This window comes from Bombus terrestris, chromosome 6, assembly GCF_910591885.1.
Source record: "Bombus terrestris chromosome 6, iyBomTerr1.2, whole genome shotgun sequence".
Lineage (NCBI taxonomy): Eukaryota > Metazoa > Arthropoda > Insecta > Hymenoptera > Apidae > Bombus > Bombus terrestris.
The window spans coordinates 6,386,855-6,403,905 of record NC_063274.1 but is presented as its reverse complement, the minus strand read 5'-3'; the positions used below and the strand labels follow the sequence as shown (position 1 = coordinate 6,403,905).

General features: G+C 37.1%; 2 protein-coding genes across 6 annotated transcripts; one reads left to right on the top strand and one right to left on the bottom strand.

Annotated features, from left to right (window-relative positions):
* Positions 1-1,272: 1,272 nt before the first annotated feature.
* LOC100643323 (chromatin assembly factor 1 subunit A) lies at positions 1,273-16,870 on the bottom strand. The gene is made up of 10 exons (XM_003395942.4): positions 16,577-16,870; positions 16,395-16,480; positions 15,498-16,282; positions 15,263-15,414; positions 14,762-15,183; positions 14,521-14,687; positions 3,112-3,260; positions 2,974-3,025; positions 2,759-2,897; positions 1,273-2,630 (listed from the first exon to the last, which is right to left on the bottom strand). The coding sequence occupies exons 2-10, from the start codon at positions 16,468-16,470 to the stop codon at positions 2,131-2,133; spliced, it is 2,442 nt and encodes an 813-aa protein (XP_003395990.1). The 5' UTR covers positions 16,471-16,480; positions 16,577-16,870; the 3' UTR covers positions 1,273-2,130.
* On the top strand, positions 3,997-14,309 carry LOC100643447 (Krueppel-like factor 14). 5 transcript variants are annotated; one of them, XM_020863346.2, is made up of 6 exons: positions 8,319-8,866; positions 11,844-12,202; positions 12,708-12,969; positions 13,053-13,295; positions 13,496-13,635; positions 13,744-14,309. In XM_020863346.2, the coding sequence occupies exons 2-6, from the start codon at positions 12,176-12,178 to the stop codon at positions 14,044-14,046; spliced, it is 975 nt and encodes a 324-aa protein (XP_020719005.1). In that variant the 5' UTR covers positions 8,319-8,866; positions 11,844-12,175; the 3' UTR covers positions 14,047-14,309. The 5 variants fall into 5 exon arrangements, with proteins under 5 accessions (XP_020719006.1, XP_020719005.1, XP_012164740.1 ...); XM_003395943.4 differs by lacking the exon at positions 8,319-8,866 and adding an exon at positions 9,921-11,576; XM_020863347.2 differs by lacking the exons at positions 8,319-8,866; positions 11,844-12,202 and adding an exon at positions 3,997-5,132.
* Positions 16,871-17,051: the final 181 nt, after the last annotated feature.

Below are 17,051 nucleotides of genomic sequence, written 5' to 3'. Positions count from 1 at the left end.
AAAAATTCCCTCGCTTTTTTTCGCCCTATCCCCGGAATAATAGCTATTTTTTGGCCAAATTTTTCACATCAACAAAATACCAGAGGAACGTATTGTCGCAACCTAAAATTACTCAGTTTCGGATGTCAAGATTTTGATTGATTGTTACCTCCAATTGAAAAATTTATTTTATTTATCGCGTTATCGCGATAACAGTTATCGATTGTTTTCAATGGTTTTTGGTGTAAGAGTTTCATGTTCTTATAAAATTATTTAAAACTCGAAATTATGACGAAAGTTACGAGAAACTAACTTGGATGAGAAGCCAATAATTTTCAAATGACAGTAACTTTTATTACGTTCTAGTTGTGACAAGATATAAATTCGCGATTGTGGCAGCTTCCATTTTTATTATATAAAAAGCGTTTAAAAAAGCGAGCTTCGTATTGATGATTAATAACAAAGTATAAAATTTGATAATAGTAATTAAATGAAGCATAGTACTTTGTTTGATATTTTTCGAGTATTTTAATTATAACTATATTAAAAACTTTTAATAACTAAATTAATAAAAGCTTTCCATCCAGCTAAATACAAAAAGACTATAAAGACTGGATAAGAGTAGAAAAATATATATAGTTCGCCACTGGACATCGGCATTAATCTGATCCTCAACTTCCGTTATAATCCGATGGACGTATCTTTTCACAAAGATTTCAAGTTTTTGCATTCTTTTGAAAAATCCCTTAAAGAACCACATGCAATGGGTGTGGTAAAATCATACGAAAGAACGGAAAAAGGAATAATCGTAATCGAGAATGGAGAATCGAAACATTTTCATTCCCATGGAATCTCATGGACAAATCGAAGAGAAAGGTTCTATCGTTCGCCGATTCCCGATATCGTATCATTTTCGTTCCAATAAGATACGCTCTTCCGGTCGACCGCCAATAATAGAATGCTGTGCAAAACTTTTCGTTGCAGCTATTTTATTTAACTCCGGTGCACTGTTTGACGGAATGCAATTCCACGTTCCGCAAAGCCTGGTCTGATGCATTAACCCATTCGAACGTTACTGCCCGGTGCAAAAGTTTTTAGCCGATGGAATCCTCTGGATAATTCACATTACTCGAACAGATTATCCCCATTCGTGCTTTCCTTTCTGACTTACCCTTTGAGAACGATGGATGAGGGTTTAAAAAAAAAAAAAAAGAAAAATAAGGGCAAAAAAAATAAATAAATATCATGGTATTCTTCGATTAGTTCGACGGGAGGTGACAAGCTTTCCACTGATTTATTTATTAACTTCTTTTATTATAAAAGTATAACTGTATTAATAGAACAGTATAACGAGCTATAAATTTTATGCGCTTCATTTAATCTTCCCGTCTTGCCATTTTTTAACAAACTAACGATACTGCATTCCGTTCTTTCTGCATTCCGATCTTTCTTTCAATTATACGATTAGAAACATATATCACATGAAGTATATTGTGACTTCGATACCTACCTTCTCTAGTTAATATCGTAAAGCTTTCACGAGATATATCTTTGTCGTATTAGGTATCAGTCGTATGAAATCGTCGATACCATTTTATTTCTAAGAAAACATCGATAATCACGTAATTAAGTGTATACAAAAGAAGGAACCATCTAAATCGACGAGTAGCGTTAATCCAAGTACTATTTGAGCCATTTCATTAATCGTTGAACGATTATATAGTAAATAATAACCCACAACGATTTGTGACGCTGAGTAAGAAGTGTAGTTAAATTTTGTACTATTGAGTATTTCATTTTAATTTTCGTATCTAATTTAAATTGGATGCTTGCGATCGAACGATACCAATTAAATATTACAGCAAAATGCAAATTGATCCATATTTAGAAAGCAATGGCACTATTCCAATTAATTTAAACTAACTTACAAGTCGATTTTAACAAGTTAGTTGCGGTTTAAAATGACCAGATTTTAAATGAAAGAGACAGTCCGTCAAAATCGATATTTCGATTATTAAATAGCTTAAGATGTGAACTTAAAACATTGCAGATGTCTTAAATAATATACTTCTAAACACGAATCGAATCTATCCTTCCCTTAAGCTCTGAACATATCGCTTTGAATAACTGGAAGACTATCTTAAAATAATCTCATTTTGGAGAGAAGAATAATCTGATTTTCGTGATATCACTCTTCTTCTTGGGTATTAGCGTATAGGACCAGCAATTTGGCAAAGGAAGCTCCTCGTTGATGTGCTCTTTTCTGATGTTTTCGTCAACGTACCAACACGCCTTTGAATGCATCGGCCCCTTCTCTGGACACGGCATCCATTTGCCAATCTCGCGAATCTTTTGTTGTATACTGGCTTTCGAAGGCTGACTTTTAGCTCCCTTGTTCTTTTTACTCCAATAGGCCATGAATTCTTTTACAAGACAGCGTCTACTATATGTATTCCCGTGTATTAATCGAATAAGATCCGGTAGAGCTGCTTCCGGAAATCGTGTCTTTTTTAAACTCGTCAGCGGTTGCTGTTGCGTGGGAGTACTGCACTCGTTCGTTGCCATGGCTTCGTCCATGGTTGGTAGTAGTATCGGTATTCCATATACCCAGGCGTCTCGAGCTGACAAGAAGTCTACGATCCTTGGTGGCACTGCAAACAGAAGATAATTGTCAGATATTTCTCATTATGACACAATTGTAGAAATAAAAATTCACGCTTATCTTCTGGTCCGACGTCTAACAGCTACGTTAAGCATATTTCAGATGTCGAATACTCACCGTTTGGTTGAAATTCATTTTCAGACCCTCTCCAAATACAACCTATTATTTTTGGATTTAACTTCGCGGTCTTTGCTTTCCTTTCGGACTCGAATTGTTCTCCGAGTAGTTTCAACTTGACTTTTTGTGTTTCAGGAGTCTACGGAAATGAAAAAAGTTATTTACTTTAGCCTCGATAGACATGATCGATTATTATTTATTTTAAAACTACTTACCATGTCTTCCTTGTCTTCCTCGTCAGCACGAAGCTCTTCATCGGACAAGTAGCTGAATTATTAAAAACACGGAGATTTACAAACGGATGAAAATGCATATAAATGTTTAAATATCGAGAATGAACCGAATTGGCTTACCCATGAGGAACCATGAAATCGTTATCTACATCATACTCGTTGTCCTCCGGATTCTCCTCGTCTTTTTCATCGTCAGAACCGCGCAAAGATTCGCCTGGTTCCTCCTCCTCCCATTCTTCGTCCGAATCAATCTCGTAATTGAACCATTGCTGAAAACAGAAGAATAAGTTTGTCAAATAAAATCTGAAAGCTCAATGTGACAAGTATAATCGAAATACGTGATTCTAATGTGAAGCGCCGTATGGTAGATAAGAGTCGAAATAAGTGCAAAACACGATGCGTTATGGATTTACAAATAATCTATCGAAATGCGATTAAAGGCTCGAACCATTTTTTTATCGAGAATTTTTTCTGCCACTGATAAAAACGGACGCTGTATATGAAGACAGCTGGAGAACGCAGAATGAACGCTAGTAATAGTTACGTATCTCTCAATTTTTGCTTAAGCTTTACTCGAAACTTCGTGAAAAGCTGCAGGCCAACGCGCAACTTTCACGATTATTTTTAATCGATCTACGATATATATTCTGATAGAATGATAATCAAATCAATTCGTTGTATAGCTTTTGCCGAATAAATTTTTCGGAAAATTTGTTTTCTCTTTTCTTTCGCCGTTACAAAAGTAAATTGAAGTACTCTCGTATTTGCTTAGGAACTTCGATTTTGATCGTTATTCGGAATTTTTCATTGCGATTCATGAAAACATTATCGGTTCGTTCTCCACAGACTTTATTTTAGTTACGAACATGGCCACGGGATTTCACTGAAGTGTAAAACATGATTAAGCAGGACGTCGGTATCAATGCGACTTCCTTGACGGGTGATATCGTCGGCGCACGTGCTGCTCTTCTCTTTTCGGTGATTCTCTTAGTCGCCGAGCGATACTCGTTAACGAGTCGGTGCTCTCGAAATGTGGATGCGGATACGTTACCACGAAATTGTCTTTCGTTTCAAACGAATCGTCACCATGCGAGAAGAACAATAAATTGAGCAAGCAGTCGAAAATTTGTAAACAACTTCTCCTCTGTTTACTGGAAACGCGAATCAACCGATCTCACGCTGTACAAAATTATTCCTCGCATAATAAATTTGCACTCAAGTGAGTGACGAGTGCGATCGGACATCGAAGAAACGAAGTGTTCGAGGATGGGATTTTAAAACCAGTTGCGGATTTTTGGTATAATCAACGGATTTATAATGGAAAGGTGACTCATACAGATACTCAATATTTTAAGGCTGTTTGATATACGGGAAAGAAATAGTACGTTTGTGTAACGTTCGCTGAAACGTAGTCCGTGTGTTTACGCGGCAATTTCCTCAAAGAATCTGACGAAGACCGGCAATTAAAAATCGACGATTCGCTTTGTAGAATCGAAGGAAGAGTTAAAAAAAAAAATTGAAGTAACGATGGAATGATTTTTTGATCAAACGCAAGCAACTTGGTAGCTTGTATCAGTAGCTATTTTTATCGATTTATTTAAAACATTATCTAATTCTAAATTATAAATCTTCATAATCTCTTACGTAGAGCATTACAAACCGAAAGGTAAAGATTAGGCGAAGATATTGAAACGTTCCGAAGTTCGAGCTCGAGGAAGAAACAGAGGCAAAGCAATCGCGTTTCTTCGCGTGAGAAGGTCTAGAAAGATAGAAATACGATTTTACGAGCTGTGACTCGTATCGATCGATCGAACTGGACGACGAAAAGAACCCATCTACCCGACCAAACATCCTGGCGATCGTGCATCGGACCGAAAAGTCAATAAATCGTTGGTTTTCTTGTTGTTTGCGGCGCGAGGCGCGGGCTCGATCGATAAATCAACGTCGATTTGATCCCCGCACGAGCATCAATTACAGGACCTTCCCTTTGACATTAATTTATTAGCGGCGGGAAACGTAATATCGCGAATGATCGGCGACCTAACCGTCGTTCGAGGCGTGACGCGGAAAACCGACGAACAAGAGGAACAAAGAGGAAAAGGGCGACCACCAGTTGAGCAGCTTTCGGCAGCGTAGCAGAGGTGAGTGCCGATTTTTTCCACCGTTAGAAGCGTTTTTCGATGCCAAGGATCCAACAAATTATTGTGTTAACTCTCCACTAACATCATCGGATCGCAGATGATCACAGATTTGTATGGTTATTTAATTTCAATTGAATTTTCATTTAATTCTTTTTATATTATCAATTGTATTTTAATATATTTAATATAACATATCTAGCATCGATAAATCTAGTTTTATAATCTATCCATGGTTTGACAATACTAATCGACATACTGAGGATCATAGCAGTGTAAATCAAAACTCTACTTCCCTGTAACCAGTTGCGCTGTGTTTTTTCCTATTGTTTGAAACATGACGAAAAGGGTGTAACACACGAAAGGATGGTGAAGAACGTGGTCGATGTTAGCGTTGACAGAACATTTGATACGGTTTCATGCATGCCACGAGCACGGTACCTTCGCTCTTTTCCAGCGATCGTATTCGGTATCGTCAAGTACCATTTAAGCAGCGATAAAACGTATCTCGAAAAATTATGTCCGGTTACCTCTGCACTGTCGGTTTTCACACTTTCACGAGATCGTTCGACACCGACCGACTGGTGTTGAGAAAATTCACTAAGATTTTCCCTTATCGAACAACCATATACAGGAAACAATTCTCTTTCTATACTTTATTTCCTATATAAGAAATCTGTTGGAAAAGTTAAATTTAATCGTCGCTCTTTCCTACGCAATTTTTGTATATATTTAAAAAAAACAAAAAAAAAAAAAAATAGTGATAAAAATCAGAAATAATCAAAAATAACAACATCTACATTCTCGCTAAGAATCTTAGGATAGACGTTCCGTTCTTACTAAAGCTTCTGTGTATTTAATATAAATTATGAACTCGATATTATGTTCACTTTATAATATAAATCCTAATAGATTAGATACCTTCTTTTAACAATTCAACAACAACATCAACAAACATCTACACTTTTGCTAAGAATCTTAGGATAGACGTTCCGTTTTTACTAAAGCTTCTGTGTATTTAATGTAAATTATGTTCAGTTCATAATATAAATCCTAATAGATTAGATACCTTCTTTTAACAATTCAACAACAACATCAACAAATATCTACACTTTTGCTAAGAATCTTAGGATAGACGTTCTGTTTTTACTAAAGCTTCTGTGTATTTAATGTAAATTATGTTCAGTTCATAATATAAATCCTAATAGATTAGATACCTTCTTTTAACAATTCAACAACAACATCAACAAACATCTACACTTTCGCCAAGAATCTTAGGATAGACGTTCCGTTTTTACTAAAGCTTCTGTGTATTTAATGTAAATTATAAACTCGAAATTATGTTCACTTTATAATATAAATCCTAATAGATTAAATACCTTCTTTTAACAATTCAACAACAACATCAACAAACATCTACACTTTCGCCAAGAATCTTAGGATAGACGTTCCGTTTTTACTAAAGCTTCTGTGTATTTAATGTAAATTATGTTCAGTTCATAATATAAATCCTAACAGATTAGATACCTTCTTTTAACAATACAACAACAACATCAACAAACATCTACACTTTCGCCAAGAATCTTAGGATAGACGTTCCGTTTTTACTAAAGCTTCTGTGTATTTAATGTAAATTATGTTCAGTTCATAATATAAATCCTAACAGATTAGATACCTTCTTTTAACAATACAACAACAACATCAACAAACATCTACACTTTTGCTAAGAATCTTAGGATAGACGTTCCGTTTTTACTAAAGCTTCTGTGTATTTAATGTAAATTATAAACTCGAAATTATGTTCACTTTATAATATAAATCCTAATAGATTAAATACCTTCTTTTAACAATTCAACAACAACATCAACAAACATCTACACTTTCGCCAAGAATCTTAGGATAGACGTTCCGTTTTTACTAAAGCTTCTGTGTATTTAATGTGAATTATGTTCAGTTCATAATATAAATCCTAATAGATAGATGCCTTCTTTTAACAATTACTTAACTATCCTCAGATTTGCAATAAACGTAATAATTGTTGCAAAGCTTTCGAGCAACCACGTAAGTACCTCGCTCGTAAGTGGTGCGTGCGTGAATTTAATTCATCGATGTAACGAATGGAGAAAAGAATTTTAAGAAATGATAATGCGTTTAATCGGTTTCCGCCTGGAAAATCGTAGGCATCGTCTGGAAAGACGCGTCGGAGGAAATGCAGTTATCGGTGGAACGCGACCCGTAACTTTAGAGCGATGCCTGGCGAAAGCGGTGGTAGATTATTTACGGCGTGTTGTCACCCATCGGGCCATCTGTAATGGCTGTTTTATGCCCCATTAAGATTATAGCCGGTGCTTCTTGACGTTGCACACCGGAGATTAAATCCCTGCATGTCGAATTGATTTATTATCCGAATATTCGGCTGAGATACGCGGCCTTTGCTGGCTCCGCCCTTCTTCATTGCCGCAACATCGATCGCATCTTCACGATGTTTAAGTTTCTTTAATTGTTTGTTCGCATCTCATCTTATAAACGTTCATATTGTATCTCATCTTCGAAACTAGATCATGGACGCCTTAACAAATTAAACAAACTACTTTTTCCCCGCATAGGCAATACGTACATAGTAGTAACGTATGTGGCTCTTATCGACATAATTATCGCAATTAAACGGAGATACCCCTGAGTTTTATTCGCTTGAAAACAAAACAGTGAACTTTATCCCAATCGCGTTTTGAAGACGTGCCAAGTGACACCATGATAGCGGAATCGACGAGATTAGCGAAATAAGCTCGTAGAAATGCAATCGCCGTTAATTTAACTGAGATACCAAACATTAATTAAAGATCGCGAAACTTTCAGACGTACTTCCGTGTAGAACGCGCGTGTAAAATTATGCGATATAGAAATAAAACTGGTTGAGAAAGCGATTCGTTGATGTAACGAAAAGTTACTTGGAATAAGACATTCAGCCACGATCTGCTCGCAAAATCTTGGCAGAAAAAAAAGAAGCAATCGAGCCTGAAGCGAGAACGATGAAGATATCGACAAGCGAAATGAATCTCGAAGCTTTTTATCGGTTGCAAACGGTGACGCAACCAGCAGCGCAATTAATAAATCTCTCTAGAGGGTAGATAGAGAGAGGGGATCGTGGTTGCGGCGCAAAGTTGTATGGAGTTTTTGATATTTCAATTAAACCGTCGACAATCAGTCGCAACGCGACGACGTTTCTCGAGAGTGCGTCAGTTAGATAAACGGCCGTACTACGATCTCTCTTTTACTCGAAAAACTCATAGGCAACGTTAACAAAGCCACGTAATCGATCGACATTCTCTACGGATTGAATTAGCGTAAAACGATAAAAACGTAGAAGTATGGTAAATGACATACCAATCGGTGTCTAACAGATAAAATAAAAATGTAATTACGATGCGTCAGCAAAATCAGTGCTTCGCGGATAAAATTACTGCACTGTGTTACGATACTCGTTCGTTTCAATCTTCGATTGATTCGTTAGAATATTTTGTGGCAAGTACGACGTTGAAAAATTTATTGTTTTCGTTTTTGTGATATCTATTATCTAGGAAGAAGGATACGTTAATTTATAATTAATAGAGAAAAGATATGTCAACTGTAAAAATAGAGATGCGGGCTATTGATGTTCTGCCGAGATACGCTAGCGGATGTCGTCTTAAGATACGGAGGGAAAAAGAGAGAACAGAAAAACAAACGGAGTAATCAAGGTCAGATTGTTAAGTAAAACAATGAATATTTATGTTTAACGCGTGTAACTGTTAAAAAATTAGAATAGATACTTTCTCCGCTGAATCGTTTTAGAAGATGCGTCTAACCATTTCGAATGCTGTCATTTCGCTTTGCTTTTTCGGGCAGTCGCAGATAAGAAATTTCCGACGTGGACATAGGTTTCCCTGGACGTGTTCCAAAAGCATAACGAACATTTACGTAAAGATATAATCCCCTCTCGGTTCGACTGAAATCGATACATCGATATCGACGAGCGATGGTCTGTTTTCTATAACGATATCTATAGAGTGAAACAAAAATAGAGTTCAAAGCTCTACGGTAAACGGTACTTGCCAAATGACGGAAAGAATTCTAATAAACGTGGGTCAAAAAATTGATAGTTTGAAAATAATTAACAGTTTTTCGTTCAAGACGAAAGGAACATCTTATGGACAGTGGATCATCTTATCGTTTCTCTTTTTCCTGCCTGCAAAAGGCTCTATTTCCACGCTTGACATCTGCATAGTCCTTCAAAGATTCCCAGACTTAAATATTTCACTCGATAATCCATTATTTTGTATACGTTACGATAGCTTCTAAAGCGTGAAAATTACTCGCTTTCGGTTATTAAACAAAACATTGTTTATAACTTTGGAACTATTAATATTCCGATCCATATTTATTAGGGTATTTGTTATCTACTCTAGAAATGATGAACTCACTTTTTGGTTCACCCTGTATAAGCGGCGTGCCATGTTACGCTCGCGAAGAACATTATCCAACCGATATTCCTCCGATATTCCCCAACTTTTATGTAATTCTATAGTCAGGTAAACAAGGAAAAAATAATGATCTGCGCATTTGAAAAATGCTTCGCCGTTATAGTCACCAAACCAAATTCAAATCTATTCAAGTGACCTAATTATTCAAACTAAAGTGCATACAAAAAAATATACAAATGTATAGAAATTTCAGTGATTACGACCATTCTTATTTATACCATCTAAAGAAAAAAAAGAAGATAAAAAGGAAAACCAAGAAACAAAACAGTAAAGATTATTCCAAGAGTTTAAGCTCGAAAGCACAAGGTCGAGACGTTGCACTTCTTCTCTTCACTGCAACGTGTTCTTGACATTTTAATTGAATGCAAAATATGTTCGTTGTATCTAAGGTCAACTTCCTCCGACACGGATAAACGTATTACGAACGCGATCTAGCTGTTACTGCCACTGACTTCGAACTATATTATCGGTTGCTGCTCCTTTTTGTCACTCTAGGTCAAAGCCATTGCAATTATAATATCGTTGCTCCATTGATACATTCTTTGGAAATGCACTATATTATATCCAATTGTTTCGATTAAAATATAATATAAAATAAACTAGAAGCTAATAACGAACTTTCTGTCTACTTCATGCTACATACAGGATTTAATGAAAACAAGAAGAAAAGAACAAAATTATCGACTTCACAGCTAAACTTTTTGTTCTTTCGCTTGGACGTTGTTCAAGGGATCATGGTAGTCCCAAGACAGTTATAAAACTGTTCCTAGACAACTATTTTATTACTACGATCACAGACGAGCAAAAAATCTGCGCGACTCGTGAACATCTGCCAAAAATCAAGGTCTTCGATCGATTTGCAAAAATGATCTGTGTAGATTCAGATTCGTCGAGAAAAATAGTGCAATAGTACAAATCGAGTAGTTGCGATCGAACTTGATGAAAAATATGTTAATGTAACACAAGGTCACAGTAATTTTTAACAAATGATTCGGTGCCACGCTTCAGGTTCGTCTGTTCGACTCGACTCGACTCGATTTTACGACTCTGCGACTTTATTCGCTTGATCTATCACTTGATTCTATTCTGACTGATATACCGGCACAATGGTTGAGCGTTTAAACTCTCTGGTCATAAGTTAACCGGCTTTTACCGATTCGCCACTCGTTACGTTTTTCTTTTTCCTTCGAGCTTCCTTTTGTCGTCAACTCAACGGTTCGACAACGATTTTCGTCGTCGACGTGTCGTTATCCGAACTGACAGATGCACGCACACGCTCTACATCTGGCTAACTACTTCTCGATAATATAATCTATTCGATATCAATCAATTATTCAATTTTTCGAAATGCTTCGTACTACGTATTTATAAAAGGCTTCTACAATTGCTCGAATATATTCGTCAACTACCGTATGTCAGTCGCGTGCGATTCAAGAGTCAAACCGTCGACCACGTCGCAAAATTTCTCCTACGAACGGTACAATTAAAAAGAAATCGCCATCCGCCAACGTCATCGTCACTTGCAGACTTCTAGGGCCATCGATGGGCCACGTGCTCCTCGACGTGATTCGTTGAAGCACGATTAGCGATTTCGCGAAGAGAACACCAACGGTCCTGCCGAATAGGCCCAGGGCCACACCGACACGTCGCTCATGGCCGATTATCGGGGGTGACTGGCGTCGTAAATAAGCGCGAGCCGTGACGAGCCAATTAGCCAGGAAGCCGTTTCGCTGGCGCGTCTGCCGGTGTTCTGGGACTGACTTCTCCCCTGGGAGAAGCACGGCGACGGGACCGGGTGGCACAGCCTCGATTATCTCGGCCCGTGTGGCGACAAGCCACACCACGAGCACCGCGTCTTCTCTCGGAATCGAGATCGGCTTGCTGTCGCAGTCTCCACGCGTTCTACGGCCGCGAAGCGTTCGAAAGGGTGGGTCGCGCGACCTCGACAGTTCCACGCGAACACCAAGTCTCCCAGGACGTTGCTTAAGTTCCCCAGAAGGAACAAATCGAAATAGAAGATCGTTTGATATTTCGTTGTTCTTTCGTTAATTTCTTGATTCGTTCTATAGTGCGATATAACAGCTAAAATTTCGATTCAGAAGGGTGGTTCGCTTAGGAAATTCACGATACACTGGTATCTCGGTTGAAATTATATTGCGTTAGAAAGGAGACGTTAAGTATTCTATTATTGCAGAAAGTTTCGAGACTTAGTTTCGTTCATTGAGGATGACAGTGGTTTAACGCTTGCAAGATTCCGAGGGATATTTAGAAGCTTCGAAAGAAGGGTTTCGAAGGACGATCGAAAACGTGCGCCGATTTGTTGGTGGCGCGCGGTTTCGGCAACTTCGTAACAGTGGCAATCGGAAGTGATAATGCGCATAGGAAATCAAGACAGTGATTAATAGTGAACTAATTACATATGAAACGCAAATAAAGAAGACAAACAGAGAAGAATAAAACGTCACGGACTGCGTAGTTTTATGAGACATTGGTTTTGATTAGACAGAGCTTCGACTAGCCGACAAGATGATAGAAGAGGCTGCGATGTTCGACGTAAGTAGAAGCTGACAACCGACTTATCGCGTATCTTCGGACAGTAGAAGATATACAAGAGAACTGCAAACACAGATAACTATCATTAACAATTCTAATCGTCAAGCCGATTAACATCTTATTAATTACTTAAATGGAGAATAAAGATCAAATAGTTCGGAAAGAGGCAAGAATCAACAACGATGGTGACCATCGCAGTTGTCGTGTTGTTTCCCTCTTTCTTTCGGTGGCTGATAACTCAAAATAGAATTGAATGTTAATCAACAGATATAGAGCGTTCGCGCCGCTTGACTTATTGTCGGTATCACCAAGAAACCAGCCCGATTAATCCGAAACAAGCAACTCTCGCAACAATAAACAGTCCCGTTACGTTACTCGTGAATCGATCATCTTTTTGTTTTTGTTTCTAGCTGTCATCGTTGCAACGATCCTCTTCGATCTACCATACGACGAATTCTCTTGTTTTTCTTTCTTATTTTATCTTATTTCTTTGTTTTCGTCACAGATGACGGACGAGTTGTTGTTCTCCGCGTTGGGCCTGACCATGGACACAGGTGTCGAGAAGCAACTGTTCTCCACGAATTCCACGAGTTTCGCATGCGACTACGAGGCATCCTCTTGCAGAACGACGCCACGCAGCGATGACTCGGAGACTGTCGATCAATCGAATAATATAGGAAACACGATCGAGTGTTACACGGATCTGACTTGTCCGGCGAAGACATCTTGGAACGAATGGTCTGATAACAATTCAACGCCACTGTCAGGTAGCTAGTGACAAGGAGATAGATGCTCTTTTAGCGTTCATAGGATAGGTTGAACGATGATTGACAAACGCTGTTTCTGTTAGGCACAGGATGTCTAAGCGAACTAAGCGAACTGAGCGAGTTAGACTCGGAGTTAGAATGGTGTTTAGACAGAAGCTGGAACTCGGGTCTTCCGGACAGGACACCGTTGTGCACACCAGGATGCGAGGGTTTTCTACACCTTCCTCTGCCCAATCCACAGCAAACGTTCCAGCGAGAAGAACCATTATGGGTGCTTGGGATCGATTTGAGAGCCCTCGATGATACCTTGGAAACCAGCGGTATAGGTAAGTTTCGAACATCTTCCAAAATTATCGTCCTAGAGAAAGCTATTGGATTGAAATTGTGTCTATCTTCTGACCGAGTTGTCCTAAAATTTCGAGAGCAAATTTATGAAATAATTCATCGTAGCTTTCTGAATGTACCTTAAAAAATGTAGAAATTGTTTCAATTCGGAATCAGCAATAATCGTTTCTATTGATTTAAGATTATAACAATAATCAAGTAGAAGAAAATATTTCATCAGCAGCTGCCGCGGCACTAGCAACCCACGACTACACTAATCGCAGTTTAGCGAACGCGGCTGAGGATCGATGCTTTCCTTGCACTTATCAAGGATGCGTCAAGGTACGCTATATCTAGTCAATGTCTCAATAGGGTATTTGAAGACTATATGTTTACCAATTTTTAAATATTAGAATTGAGAAAATAGAAATCTAACAACCACTCTTTCAGGTCTATGCAAAGGCGTCCCACTTGAAAGCTCACCTACGTCGGCACACAGGTGAGAAACCATTTGCCTGCACGTGGTCCGGTTGCGGGTGGCGTTTCAGCCGATCCGATGAACTAGCCAGGCATAGACGATCGCACTCAGGCGTAAAGCCTTATCCATGCGAAATGTGCTCAAAGAGGTTCGCGCGCAGCGACCACTTGGCCAAACATCGCAAAGTGCACAGAAAGAACGCTTTTCCATTGTTTCACGGGGGAAGAGGGCTACGCGGAGAAAAGATGAATTCCATTCTACCAGCGGAGATTTAGTCAATTTATCTTATATAATATAACTGACGATGATGGTATTGAGCGCTGGAGGAATTTTCTTTCGGATTTCTCGAATTTGCAGCTTCGTTGCTTCCTTGCGATGATATTTAATCGGGAAATCGGGAAGAAAGTGTTTAGTTCTCGATGCGTGAAGATCGTGGAAGACGATTTCCATGTTGAAGTTTTAGCGAGAAAATATAATTCAAACTGAATTAAGTGACAAAATTTATAATTCGACAATAAATTGTTGAAAATACGATAAATTGTTTGTTGATTATTTAATACGATTTAAGCGAGTAATTGTAAAATACAACATTAGTTAGAGCCAAACTGAAAGCCTCAAGTTCTTGATAAAGACTATTGCTAGATATACCAAAAATGCGCCTAATCATCGTCGCAAATGTGCCTCAGTATCATATATACATCATTAAAAGTGAAAGAGCTTTTATGCCATAAACGGAACTTCAGACTTACCGTATCCTTGGAGAAGGGCCTTCGAGGATTGATAAATTTACTGCGTTTCCTCCACGTACCCCAGTAAGGTGGACGTTGATTTTCAGAAAATTGTAGCAATTTAGGTCGTCGCATCTCTACAACAACATTTTGATTCACAATGTTCGAGCTGCCATCGCTTTCTTCCTCTACAATGAAACGACATGTGATTAACTATGATGTATAATTATATGAACGATTGATAAGGAAGAATAATGTTTACCTAATAAAATTACGTCATCTTTCGTTTCGAGCGGCCAAGTTTTCGACGATTTGCGTGGAATTGTTCTTTTATCCTTAATCTCACTAAGATACAAATCTGTCATTTGTGTGCTTCCTTCATTGCACATTTTGTCCAAGAACAATTTCTCTTGTTTGCTTAAGAATCTTCTACAGACTTTAGCTATCTTCATATCTCCCTTTACCTCAAAAGGCATGAAATTCTTCACTTTATTCGTGCTTTCGTCTTCGACGGATTTTTCTTGTTTCTTAGCAACGAAAAAACTGGTGAAAGTCGTTGCCGCTTTCTGTTTCTTGCGCTCTGCTTCCAACCTTTCTTCCTCTTTTCTCTTTTTTTCCTCCTCCTTAGCTTCTTCCCTTCTTCGACGTTCCTCCTCCCTCGCCTGTCTTCCTTTCTGTCTTTGTCTGTAAATACATATTACTGAAAACTGACAACTATATATTTTTACAAAATTATGAATGTTACAATAGTAAATATCCGTACTCGATCTCCATTTGTTTCCTTTGTTCTTTCCTTTTCTTTTCCATCAATTTTTGTTCTCTTTCAACTCTTCCCCTTTCCTCTTTTTGTTTTCGTTTCTCTTCCTTTTCTTTTTTCCGATTTTGTCGTTCCTCCTCCAATTTCTTTTCCTTCTCCTAATAAATAAATGAAATGACAAAATTAACTAAGAATTAATTTAACAAAATAAAATATTTATACTATAAGTGTCCCAATTTACCATCTTCAATCGTTTCTTCTCTTCTTTTCTTCTAGCATTTAATAATCTCTTTTCTTCTTGTTTAGGCGTTAACTTCTTCAGCTTTGTTTTGTCTATTTTGGAAGTTTTGATAATTTGCGATGTACTAGGTGTATCTGTCATCGTATTTACAGATGACTTGGCTTCTTCGTCTTTCTCTTCGGTATCAGAAGATAAAACTACAAGATCGGAATCAGACTGATACGAAGAATTATTGGCAACTGAAAGTAAGCCTTCTACTTTATTGCTTAGATTACTGGTTGTCCCTGGTGTATTTATATTGGTTTTAGTTACTTTGTTAGAACTTTCCTCAAATTTTTCTATCGAATCATCCTTCTCCTCTTGGAAAGAAATGTCAGATTCTTTACTTGAGGCATCTTTTTGTTTATCAGTCTTTTGAAGGAACTTTGTTAAAGGACTTGACTTTAATTTCTCCTGTTTCTCTAATTTTTTCTGGCCAGTTACAATTCGTTTTGAAGTTCTGCTTTTACTGCTAGCTTTTTCTTTACTAAATGCATTTTCTTTTGCATTTTCAGTTTCTGTGGGTGGATCCTCTATTATTTTTATAAGATCGATATCTTTGTTTCTTGTATCGACACTCGTGCTATTCGGTTCATTATTTACATTATCATCAGTTGAATTATTCTTCAAAATTTTGATTGCTTTTGGATTTTTACATTCCATAGAAGGTGATGTTAATTTCCTCTTTCTAGTGTGCACAACATTTGATGACTGTACTGGACTTCGCATTTGGAATGGTAATTGTGCTACATTAAAATTTCAAATTATATATTTTACATGCATAAATTTCTCATTTTGTTACATTATATTTTTATAATAACTATATTGACAATACTGTAATTATTAAAAATTAAATACCTTGTTTCATTTTCTTCCTTTTGACAGAAGTTACTTCGAAACAATCATCTTGTTCATTGCTATTCATCATTTTCATCTCAGAAGTCCTTATGAGAAAGAAACATAAGATTAAAATAAATCTCAACTGAATACTTAATTGAAAATAAAAAATAAACGAATAAAAAAGTATATTGTGCCATTACCTTACTTAAATATATCTAAATATCAAAGTATTTTTTACAACATTACATCAACTGACAAGGTTGACGACGAAGCTGTCAATGATACATTGTTATAACCTAACAATAATTTATCAGATAAATGTAGATAATACAAGAAATAGAAAAACATGAATTAAATATGTATGAATTCCAAAATAAAAATAATATATATATATACACTAAAATTAAACTATTAAAAGAACTATTTTCACAAATGCAATATGTTGGTAAAACATTACTGCCGAATTGTAACAAAATCGGCGGGAAAATAGAGCATAGAAAAGGACAAATTTCAGATGATGAGATTTTCCATGAACTTTAATTTTACTAGATCAGCGACTTTCAATGAATATTAGAAGCCGTTCAACAAAGAACTTGATCAATCAGTGGTTGGTTAGAATTTAACCAATAAAATCTTCATATTTCATTTATTATTAAATTTATAGATTGGAAATAC